The following is a 12,500-nucleotide window of genomic DNA, read 5'->3' as shown; positions in this document are numbered from 1 at the left end:
GAATGACTCTGTATGCAGAGAGTCCTTTTCAGATTCATCTAGTAGGTATATAGAGGGAATACTTTTAACTCTCTGAGGAATACAAGGCACAGAGTTTACTAAAGTCAAGATTTTAATGACATGCATTGTTATTAGCTTTTGGTATCTGCATGAACCTGATTTATATTTGTAAAAGATCTGTTGTCAATGTTTGATCAAAGTGTAGATTGTTTAATTGATTTTTAGGTGCATTAATTTTCTTTTTTCAATTTGCCCTTGGATTACTATTATTGTGAATTATTTCGGTACAGCACATTTTAATTACTATTGTATTTCTGTTTCTAGTTCCAGATGATATCATCATGCGAGGTCAGGTAGTTTTGGATGAAGTGTCTGGCGATATCTGGCCAGACACTTTTAACTTACAGTCCCTCAAGTCTGCTACAAAATTATCGTGAGTTTACTTCCTGGTGTAAGCAGTGTCATACTTTTCTCTTTATTATGTGGTAAAGAACATAAGAATTTCCCCCTGTATTGTTTTTTCTTTTTTTCAATTTTTCAGTCTTGATTAAAGTAACAGTTATTGATTTTTATATCTTATTTATGATGCTTTTTTATTTTGAGGCTCATAATGACCCAATTGGGCTCACCTCCCAGGAAATATTTTAAATTTTGATTTTTACCAAAATCCTAATCTCAAATTTTAATTTTTTATAAGAATTTGTGTAAGAAGAAAGATTGAATAACAAAGGCGAGAATTTTACTGTAATTCAGAAAGTATGATATAAGTAAATTATTAGTTTGTTTTTCATCAGGTGTTACTCTTATAGTGAATGTAGTCTACCAGAGTGAGTCTTTTTCTTCCAGAATTGGTTAATATTAAAACAGATGTAAAATTATGTAAGTAACATAAAAGTTCACCATGACTACTATTAAAATATCATAAGAAAGAGAAATTTAATTAAGTGCCAAATCTTGAAGTATTTAAAAATTCAGGTGGATATTAATTTTCCTCCTAGTCTGGTGAAATAGAGATAGACTGTTCCCTTATTTTACAGATGTTTGTTAGAGGTTATAGGCACGGGGGGAATACAGCCATCAGCCCTGAGCTGCAACTCTAAATTTCTAGCCGTGGTGACGCAAGGGGAGGACGGCTCAAACAGACTCTTCATTATTCATCATGAAGAGAAAAGGTGACCATTTATTTTCTTTGCTCATTTATTTATGTATTAACTTTTTTGTTTATTTTATCTGACTTTTTTATCTCAATGTATGATAATCAAAGAATATGATTATGATTTTTCTTCTTGAAAATTTCTTCCTTTCTTTGTTTGGTTGTGTCTTATTATTATTATATTAATTCTCTTATTGTTTTTGTTAATGTTATTGATTTTAAGATACATTTTGCTAAGATTTGACAGACAAGAATAGAAAAGATAGATGATTATTCATTGATACTTTTCCCTCTCTTTTTTTATCTTTTGATTACATTTTGACTTTTTGACTTTTTTTAATGGATATGATTTGCAAGATTACAAATACTAGGAATAAGAGGCACAATTATGCATCATATCTTGTTATGATTTGATGTAAAATGGATTATATGTGTATGTATTTTATTTCACAGGTTTTACTTGCTGAAGAGGATGGCAAAACCTTGTACTGCCTTGGTATTTCATCCATATATGGAAAACATGCTCTTTCTTGCTACTGCTGCAACTAAGATTTATAGAATTAATGCTGGTAAGTTTTTTGCTTTGGGGTCATTATTACCAGATGAATATTTGTGGTCATGTAATAAAATATGTTTACTTTTTATACAAGTCTCTTCTTTGAGCAACTTTGTCAATGCTTACAATATAATTAGACCTCTACTCCTCCATTCCTCCTCATTCTTCCTCATGCATATACCTCTTTTTCTCCCTCTCCTTTCTAACTGCCTGTATTCTCTTATCTTTTTCTCCCTTATTGTTCCCTTACCTGCAAATTTACATTAAAATCTCACAATTAAATCTCTATCCCTCCCTAACCTCCTCGCATCCGTCCTTCCTCCCTTTCGCATCTCACGTCTCCCCTTCCCTCTTATCTTCCTCTTACTCCTTCACACAGATGATGGCAGTGTCGTGGTCATGGAGGGACACACATCGCCAGCAAAGGGAATCCATTCGGGGTCACGGTCGCCACTTGTGCTAAGCTACAATACTGACGAGGTCTTCTTGTGGTCATGGCCATCCCTCACCCTAACCAACAAACTGAGGCTGGAAGACAGGGTGGCTGTGGTTTGGGTAGGATACTTAGGGTTACATAGTTTGAGACAGACTTGGATAGAGAGAGGTGGGTGGAGAGAGAGGGAGAGAGAGAGAGAATGGGACAAGACAGAGACCATATGAGACAAGGCAGAGAAGGACAAAGACAGAGAGAAAGAGAGGGAGAGATTGTTTATGAATGTGTGTATGCATTGGTTTTAAGTTAAGTTTGTGGAAAATGTTCTGCCAAATACTGGGGTGCTCTAGAATTAGTATGATTCATAAAACCAGTGATTTAGTGTTCTCAGTGTGAAGATACATTTGACTTATTCTATTTGTTTAAGTGAATTATAAGTAGAATGCTCAACATTGATAGCATATAATGACAGAGAGAAACTGGGAGAGAAAAGAACATTATCATGCATTCATTCTATTTCCCACATAGGCAGGACATGTTTGGCAGCGAGATGAACTGGTCGTGTGCTTTATTAACGGCAGCCTGCTACTCTGGCCTAGCCAAGACCTCTCTACACAGAGAACCATAGAACCTCCAAGTGGACTTGATTTTGATTTTACTGCCTTTACACTCTCAAGGTAAAGAACTATATTTTGGCTGAATGAGGATGGTTGATATATTGTGGTGTCTGATTTTTTATTTTTTATCTTGAGTTTTTTGTATATACAGGATTTTTTGCAGGGGTTACTTCTTTAATTCTTTCCTTCTGTCATCTTCCTTGAGATGCATTATTACATTAATATTTCTAGGAGAAATTGTTACATCTTTGTGATGTTCAACTGTTACATCTTATTCTATAACTGACTAGAATATTGATCTGTGTGTGACCATTTATATAGGTTTGTTATTTATGTATGAGATTGGTATAACTGAATCAATGGAGTAACTTTTTTCATACTGTCTTCTGAGTGTCTAATTTTTATGTCATAGAGGATTTATTTTCTTACTTTAAACATTCTTCAAATATAAAACTACAATAATTTAAGAAAAAATGTATCAGACAGTTTATCTCAAACATTTCATAGCAATCAGTTTATTAGTACATATAGGTAGTGAGATTGTACATGCTATTGATGACAGAATATATTTAATTGTGATGTTAAGATATTGGACAAAAAGATAGAAATATAATTATTTTCTAGGAAGAGTAAGATAGTAGTTTTTGTTAATAAATAATGGCTAGTACTAAAAACAATTCCAAAGCCCATGTAATTTAGTTGGAACATGATATAGGATTTATATACAACACACATTTGCATTACCTCCAGGTCAACATAATGATGGCTGTTAGCTCATGTTTTCATGTAATGACAGTGTACATAGTATATATTAAGGGAAACATAAAGGATTTATGAACAATACTTTCTGCTTACAGTAGTGTAATGAGTATAAGCTGCAGAGTTCAGAAAGCAAAGTCTTTAATTTAATTTGAAAGTAATTTCTCCCCTCTTCTTAGACCTAGGCAAAATTCCTACAACTTCTGTATATATGTCTTTCCCCACAGTCACTCATTAATACCTGTAAGCCAAGGTTTGTAAGGCCTCCTTTTTTGATATTTGAGTTTCTGTCTTATTATATTAATTCATCAGCACCAGGTACATGCACTGTCCTCCATGATTCTGCTTTTGATTATTTTTCATACGTAGATGGCTTCAGACGTGCTTAGTCACCGAGCATTAATGTACTAGGTCTAGCTGACTTGTCTACTGTTTTCTTGGATTTTCATGAATTTTTCAAAATACAGTTATTATTAATGTTAACATTATCACTATTATAATTATTACAATGTTATTGATAATGAAAAAAAAGAAATGGGGGGGGGGGGGGCATTGGCATCAGGTAGGTCTAGTATTTGATTTTGTGACAAATAAGCACTTTTGGAGCTATCTTCTTATAAACAAAGTTAATTATGTTAATTAACTACAGCTCATTTTAAGCTCATTTGTAACGGAGGTGACATGTATATGTATACTCCTGGTATCAACTGGTTACCATCTCCATGTTGAATTAACCATAGTTCAGCCTTATTTGTATATATAGTTCATTGGTATAATCCTCTTTTTATATCTTATCTCTTCTAACTGCTTCCTTTTCGTAGTTAGATGTTTCTTTCATTTATTATTGTGTCATATGAATCCTAATATTTATCAGCAGTTGGATTAGATCCAGAATAGATCTTATGTGTCACTCTTCACCACAGACTTATAAAGAAGATACTGATATATATAGGAAGGGTTTCCTATTGCCTTTGTACATCTTTGTAGCTGCGGTGACTTGAACTAGAGCTTTGATTTTATAATACTAGATTTCTCTTTTATGCTCATTTTAGATGCATGATTTTGTCCTTTGCATTTCATTTTGTCTTCTCTGTCTTTTTAAAATACCTGACTAAAAAGAGACAGCTGTTGCCTAGCCTTCAAAATTCTTAGTCATAAGGTATTTTCTATATATTCGTGTATGATTTTATTTATGTAAAATAAGCAAAATCATATTTTTTATAGGAATGGACCCTTTATACATTAATGTGATTATATATTTCTGCATATAATAACAATTATACAAGCATGTTCAGAGTAAGCCTTTAAGCAGGATTTAGCAAGGTAGTAGTGAAAACATATAGATATATTTTTACCCGTATAAAAAAAGAAGAAAAGTTACACATGTTACATTGCCATTCTTTGCAATCTAGTAGTATTCATCACACCTCTTGATCTGCAAAAGAAAATGCTTGTACAAATGAGGCTTTTGGTTCACCCTGTACATAACTATGCTCTATAAGCAATGGACAAAACATTTATCTATATTGTTTGTGCTCACAGACAGACAAACACAGACTAAGCATATCCTTCATCAACCTTTTTTTATTCCACTCATACAGTGGAGGGGAGTGGATCGTAGGAGGAGGGAAGAGCCACCTGATGGTGACCTACTCCCTGGTGGGCCGTCGGGTTTCACAGGTTGTCCAGCTACCCTCCTCGTGCAACAGCGTCTACCAGGCCATCTTCCTGCCACCTGTGCATCCCAGGTTTTGTCAAGTGAGGTGCCATTTCGTTTGCTTCAGGAGTTGTGGAGGTTTTCGTGGTGTTTAGTGTGGGAACTGGGGTTTCTTGGGAAAGGCTGGGACGGAGGAGGAATTGTGATGAGATTATCTGTGGAATGTGTGTGTGTGTGTGTTTGTGTGTTTGTTTTTATGTTCTTACCTAGAGGTTTCAATTCAGGAGAAGAGCTGAGCTTAGAGGGTCCCATCTGCAATATTTAAAATTTCATATAACTTTAAATTGATGCACATTTTTGGCACACACAATGTTTTTTTGAAGACTGTTCCATGCTTCAATAGTTTTGTTTGGCAAACTAAATTTCCTGATATCCTTATTGCCTCTTTTTACTTTCAACGTTTTATTGTGTCCTCTCGTCCTTCCTGTGTTCAAAATTATAAAGTCATCTTTGTTTAATTTGATTATTCCTGTAATACGGTTGAACAGCATAATCATGTCCTCCTCTTTTCCTTCTTTCTTCCAAAGTAGTAAGTCCTAGTTTCTGTAGTCTATCTTTGTAGCTCATACCTCTTATAGTAGGTACCCATCAAGAAGCTGCTCTTTGAACTCTTTCCAGTTTATCTACATCTTTTTTTAAGTGTGGATTCCATACCACTGCACCATACTCTTGACTAGGTCACATGATTGCTATAATTTCTTCATCCACATACAAGAATGTGTGTGTGCATGCGTAAGTGCGTGCATGTGCACATGTGTGGGTATGCATGTGAGTGTGAATGTGCATGTGCATGTGCATATGCACATAAGAGTGGGTATGGGTGTGGGTGTTTGTGGGTGATTGTATATTTTAATTGCTATTACAATGTTTAGCTTACTGGGAAAAGAAAAGAATTAATTGTTTACTGTTATTATTATTGCAGGTGTTGGCCGTTTTAAACACAACAGGAGTACTTAACATCATTGACTTCACAAGCATGACAAAGATCAAGACAGTTCGATCTCAGAGGTTCAACATTGGTAAGGGAACTTTGGCTTTTTACCTTTATATTGAGAGTGATTATCATACAAATGTGAATTACTGGAAGTTAGAAATTAGTTTTGATTTATGTAAACTGTTTGTAAAGTATGGAGAAAGTTATTATATTTATGTTATTCACAAAGGGTAAACTATAAACTTGTTGACTATCTTAAACTATAGAATATGAATATTATCATGGTTCACATGCATCCATGCACATAAACACCCACTCACTCACTCACTCACTCACTCACTCACTCACTCACTCACTCACTCACTCACTCACTCACTCACTCACTCACTCACTCACTCACTCACTCACTCACCCACACATTCACTCACTCACTCACTCACCCACACACTCACTCACTCACTCACTAACTCACTCACTCACTCACCCACACATTCACTCACTCACACTCACTCACTTACTCATCACTCACCCACCCATACACTCACTCACTCACTCACTCACTCACACACTCACACACACACCCACACACTCACTCACTCACACTCACTCACTTACTCACTCACCCACACACTCACTCACTCACCCACCCACACACTCACTCACTCACACTCGCATACTCAATGTGAAAGCATAATATGGCAGTAATCAGTCATGTCTCTATTACTTCATTTTTCCTCTCCTTTTCCTTTCTTCATCCCTTCCTCCTCCTTCACCTTTCTCTGTCTCTCTTGCCTTCCTTTTGAGGCCCTCCCCTCTAATAAAGATGTTGATAATGAAAAAACAAGTAAATTGTCCCTCTCTTTCCACAAGATTCAGTTAGTGTGAGTGAAGATGGCAACTTCTTGGCAGTGTCATATGCCAACAGCATCACGAAGGTCTACCCAGTCAACGCCCTATTCCCCGAGGACCCTAAGAATGTTGAACTCCGCAACATAAAGAAGAGGGACGTTGAGTTCAAGATCATTGAAAAGATGGAAGTCCCTGAGAGGAAGGAGGAAGAAGGAGAGAAAGATAAGAGGAAACGGGAAAAACACAAGGAGTTAAAGGTTTTGTTGAAACAATGTATATTTTTTCTTTGTCATTACTTCTTTTTTTTTTTTTTCTTTACTTTTTAGAAATTAATCTTGAAATTTTTCCTATTCCTTTTTCCTTTTTTTTTTTTTCATCTCTTTTTCTTTTTTTCTTCCTCTCTTTTTCTTTTTTTCTTCCTCTCGTTTTCTTATTTTCTTCCTCTTTGTCCCATGGTATATGTATATATTTTGTAACTGCTTTATACCTGTAACTTAAGATTCATATATTTGTATCCTGTAATATGCCTAAATTCCTTTCAATTTGTTTGAACCGCCACAGGAACTACTAGACAGGAACAAATGGTATCCTATCCTTGTGGAATTCAAGTCATACCCTGAAAAATACCGAAGCCTAATCTGGGTATCCATGCTAGAGTTACCACGCAACTACCTTGTGTTCAGCACACTGCTCGACAAGGGGATGCACTCAGCCTTCGAAGGGTTAAAGGAGGTGCTCAAGTTGTCAGATGGATCGTTACTCAAAACTCTCCAGGGGTGACTAAGAAATACTTTTCGTTTGTCTCTCAGTTTAAGTTCATCAGTTTGTTATCCTTTTTTTTTTTTTTTTTTTTTCTTTTTTTTTCTTTCTTTCTTTCTTTCTTTCTTTCTTTCTTTCTTTCTTTCTTTCTTTCTTTCTTTCTTTCTTTCTTTCTTTCTTTCTTTCTTTCTTTCTTTCTTTCTTTCTACTTCTTCGCTCTCTGTCCTTCTCCGTCTTTCACTGTTTCTCTCTTTCTCTGTCTCTTTCTATGTCTGTACCTCAGCATGTGAGTTTAAAGTTGTGTCTCTTTATTGGTAAAGAAAGTAAGGATAGCTAATGGCTCATTATAAGAGAGGAGTGTAAGAAAATATTTCTAATAAACCTGAACTCTTTTCATTTATTATGCTTTCCTATCCTTCACCTCATTATCCACATTTGTCTCCCTATTGAATAAAACAAAGGAAGAGAAAAGAAAAGGATTTTAAGGAATGAGAAAAGAAAATTATTATAATGAATCTTTCCCAACAGCACACTCTCTTGCTTGGCGCACTGGGCTCCTTTCCTGTCGAGTATAGAGTACCTGCCAGAGCTCATCTTCCCCTTCGTTAAGTTCTTCCACAGCAACCGGCTGCTGTGTTTTGAGGTTGCTGTGACATTCATCAGTAAGTTTCCGTGTGTGTGCGGGAATGCATTTTTATTTTGTTGTCATGGTTGTTGTTTTAACATGCCTGTCACTATGATTATTATATTGGCCATCAATACTGAGCAGTGCATAGTCATCAAGTTGATTTTTTTTTTATTATGTTTCTAATTGTTTTTCATTGTGCGATGATGAAAAGTCATATACTGTAAATGCAAAGAAAATATTGCTTCCTTCTGTAAACCCTACCCTAATTGAGCCTGATTTCCTTTTACTGTGCAGTGAACTGGTGTCGTTTATGGTTTGAATTCTGGCCTAAACCTAGTGTCACCATCCTAACTGTGATTGAACGACTGATCTGCGAGAATGACCCAGTCTTGCTTGCACACTTAATGAAACTTCAAGTCACAGCTGAAGATTATGCCTGGTCATTACTTACAAATGCCTTCTCCAGGGTATGTCTCCCCCCCCCCCCCCCCCCTCTCTCTCTCTCTCTCTCTCTCTCTCTCTCTCTCTCTCTCTCTCTCTCTCTCTCTCTCTCTCTCTCTCTCTCTCTCTCTCTCTCTCTCTCTCTCTCTCTCTCTCTCTCTCTCTCTCTCCATCCCTCCCTCCCTTCCTTGATTAATGTATACTTGATAATATATACAGTAAAAAAGAATAGTCATACCCAACCAATTCTCACTTAACTAGAACAACTTTCAACCGTCCAAAACCTCACACAAAAATTAGGTTCTTTCCAACGAAGACTGGGTAGTACTGTGGGACCACATCTTCTCCAACCCGCCTTCATTCCTACCCTGTGCCGCTGCTGCATTTACAATCAAGTCACGCCACACCCTCTTGACCTGTGAAGATGCCCAGGACGTGAAGGTATGTCCATGTGCTAAGGGCCTCTTAACTGAGTAATGTTGCTTCATAATAACATGATCTATTAATTATGCAATATGACTGAAGTATATGCTTATCTATAATCTGTCTTAAAAAAAATAATATCATATTTTTTTTTTTTACTTGTATCCTTTCACAGACCTATTACAGCCAAGAAGCATGGATTTCAGTCAAGCATATCATAGACAAAGCATACTTCATATACCAAAACACCAGTGCTGAGACCCTTCCCAAGGAACTCTTTGGAGAGCTGAAGCCAATGCCCAAAGGAGGCCTGCCCATCTTCAACATTGGGCCAAGGGATGCTCGCGAAGAAGAGGTTAGGAAATTAACTCGTTGATGTCACCATGGCATAACCTGCTGTGTTTACAATCATTATCATTAAAAAAAAAAAAAAAAAAATCATTAATCATCATTATTATTATTGTTATCTTTTTTATAATTATCATTATTTTTATCATTATTTTACAATTAATATCATTATTTTACTATTATTATCATTATTATCATTATCATTATTTTATGAGTATTATTATATCTTCATTAGTACTTTATATCATTATAATTATTATATCATAGTTATTTTGATTACTGTTGCTATTATAGTGTGCTTTTTCAAGCTTAGGTTATATTACATTCGATAAAATGAGCTATGCTTGGTGTAAATGTATGAGATTAGATTTGTTTAGACTAAGTCTAAGTTTGAGTGTGTGTGTATAGTTTCACATGGTTTTAATGAAGATAGATTTTATTTTTATTAATTACAAGTCAGGCTAGGCTTGGTCTAGATTAAGTTCAGTAAGGGTTTGGTCGGATTAGAAAAGATTATTTCAAATTAAATGAGGCTTTGGTAGATGCAGTTTCATTAGATTAGGTTAAGTGTATATCAAACTTGGCTGGGTTCAGATTGGGTTAAGATTAGATTTAGTTGAGATCAAGTGTGACCTGGGTAGAAAAGAGACGAGTTTAGAATGGACAAGACTGGGTTAGAATAAGGGAGATTAGGTTAGAATAGATGAGATTAGGTAAGAATAGGTTTGACTAGGGTAGAATAGATGAAATTGATTTAGAATAGATAAGATTCATTTAGAATAGGTGAAATCAAATTGGAATAGATAAGATCAGGATAGAATTAATGAATTTAAAACGGATTAAGTCGAAGTTAGTAGTAAGTGAGGCCAATTCATGTGAGAGTTGAGGTAGGCCTGGTCAAGGGTGATCTCAAACATGGATGAACATGTTTGCATTGGGACTGTAGCATAGTGTGTATTCTTATTGTTTAAGGATTGATTGACATATTATTAAAGTTACATCTGCCAAGTGAACTGCTAATGAACATTTGTGATTATGCAGAATTTCTAGTAGACTAATACCAGATTTCCTTCATTTCATTTCTTCTTGTTCTATCATACTGTCACCATTCTCAAACCAGCTGGTATTCTGATATTCCAGAGGGGCAATGTAGAGAGGAAACTGCGCAATTTAAGCCTGCGGACAGAGGCCCTGAAGCATAAGCAGAGTAAAGCTACAGAGGATACATCTCGTCTGGCTGAAAAAGAGGAAATGGGTGAGACTTTTTCTGCTTTTTACTGCTTCGCGTTATGTTCCTGATATAACTTGATTTTGTAAGATGACATTTTCTTTTCTTTTTGTAAGATGACATTTTCTTTTCAATTTCAATCTCTCTCTCTCTCTCTCTCTCTCTCTCTCTCTCTCTCTCTCTCTCTCTCTCCCTCTCCCTCTCCCTCTCCCTCTCCCTCTCCCTCTCCCTCTCCCTCTCCCTCTCCCTCTCCCTCTCCCTCTCCCTCTCCCTCTCCCTCTCCCTCTCCCTCTCCCTCTCCCTCTCCCTCTCCCTCTCCCTCTCCCTCTCCCTCTCCCTCTCCCTCTCCCTCTCCCTCTCCCTCTCCCTCTCCCTCTCCCTCTCCCTCTCCATCTCCCTCTCCCTCTCCCTCTCCCTCTCCCTCTCCCTCTCCCTCTCCCTCTCCCTCTCCCTCTCCCTCTCCCTCTCCCTCTCCCTCTCCCTCTCCCTCCCTCCCTCCCTCCCTCCCTCTCCCTCTTGTTCTATTTCTATTCCTCCTTTCCTTTGCCCCTCCATCTAAATTCACATCATCCCATTCCAGTATATACGATCGGAAGGAAAGACCTCGAAAAGCAAGAGGAGGAGTGTCTCAACAGCATTCTCAACTTGCGGAAAAGGCATCTCGCAACGGCAGAGCTTGATGCTTCTTAAGGCTGTGTTGTATTTGGCCAGTGGTAGATTTGCAATTAGAGGTTTGATTTATAATTCACAATTTGGAGAATTTTTTCTATGTGAGATGTATAAATGATTAGTTTTGAAATCATGAGTCAAAATTATGTGTATATAAGCTATATGTATATATTTATAATGTTCTACTTCAAGAAGATAAGGTGAATCTGCACTCACCAATATGCTTTAGAAGTTTCTACCTTAGTCATAAAGAATAATGAGCTGTACATTTTGATGTAAATACTTAGTTATTACAAGAGATCATTCCAAAAGTACTCAAAATGTTCATCTATTTATATTACAACACTTCTTTGTTTCACTTCCTGTGAAGTTTTGTTTTAAATATATAGCTGTGTAAAGCCTTTCAAGCTTTCTTTTTCTAGATCTATTCTTCCTAAGGGATAGCTTCCCTCTGACATATAAAAGAGGTATTAAAACTTGTTCTATCACAAATTCAAAGGGGAAATAATTGGCAATATAAAAAATATGTATATATATCAATAAACTCTGTTTTTTTGGTAAAATAATTTAGTGTTTATCTTTTTAGTGGGTTCCATGCATTGTGGCTGCAGCAAACACGACAAAACAAAACCATAGCTCTTTAGTACATGCACAAGCAATGGATAGGAGTCAGCACATTGCTGGAGAGGAAGAATAAAACACATGATTTCATGTAATAACCCTTTCTATTTTTAAGAGCAAATACAGAGAGACTTCTTAATATGAAACAGAGAAATGATATAAACTGCCAGTTCTTCTATAGATCATGCCCATTTTGTTATGTTAAAGCTGGCACTGTAGATCAAGTTCATCATCAGTGATATACATACATACATATATATATATATATATATATATATATATATATATATATATATATATATATATATATATATATATATATATAAAGAATAACCCATAAACCCTTTGTGTGTTATCTGGACTAT

The 12,500-nt window shown here is 36.0% G+C and overlaps 1 protein-coding gene across 8 annotated transcripts in view; it reads left to right on the top strand.

Annotated features, from left to right (window-relative positions):
• Positions 1-12,500, top strand: part of LOC113823798 (TBC1 domain family member 31) — a 13,072-nt gene that overhangs the window by 397 nt on the left and 175 nt on the right. For 3 of the 8 annotated variants that reach the window (XM_070115748.1, XM_027376487.2, XM_070115749.1), the window contains exons 2-16: positions 325-433; positions 1,038-1,172; positions 1,607-1,722; positions 2,089-2,264; positions 2,671-2,819; positions 5,120-5,276; positions 6,158-6,254; positions 7,040-7,275; positions 7,580-7,794; positions 8,306-8,439; positions 8,700-8,872; positions 9,147-9,287; positions 9,445-9,624; positions 10,758-10,872; positions 11,426-12,077. In XM_070115748.1, coding sequence (XP_069971849.1) covers positions 342-433; positions 1,038-1,172; positions 1,607-1,722; positions 2,089-2,264; positions 2,671-2,819; positions 5,120-5,276; positions 6,158-6,254; positions 7,040-7,275; positions 7,580-7,794; positions 8,306-8,439; positions 8,700-8,872; positions 9,147-9,287; positions 9,445-9,624; positions 10,758-10,872; positions 11,426-11,535 — 2,226 coding nt within the window. In that variant the 5' untranslated portion in view covers positions 325-341 and the 3' untranslated portion in view covers positions 11,536-12,077. Of the gene's footprint in view, positions 1-324; positions 434-1,037; positions 1,173-1,606; positions 1,723-2,088; positions 2,265-2,670; positions 2,820-5,119; positions 5,277-6,157; positions 6,255-7,039; positions 7,276-7,579; positions 7,795-8,305; positions 8,440-8,699; positions 8,873-9,146; positions 9,288-9,444; positions 9,625-10,757; positions 10,873-11,425; positions 12,078-12,100 lie in introns of those variants that run through there. The other 5 variants (XR_011398214.1, XR_011398213.1, XR_011398212.1 and 2 more) reach the window with 5 other exon arrangements.

This window comes from Penaeus vannamei, chromosome 38 (assembly GCF_042767895.1).
Source record: "Penaeus vannamei isolate JL-2024 chromosome 38, ASM4276789v1, whole genome shotgun sequence".
Lineage (NCBI taxonomy): Eukaryota > Metazoa > Arthropoda > Malacostraca > Decapoda > Penaeidae > Penaeus > Penaeus vannamei.
The sequence above is the reverse complement of the archived record's forward strand: the minus strand, read 5'-3'. Positions and strand labels throughout refer to the sequence as shown.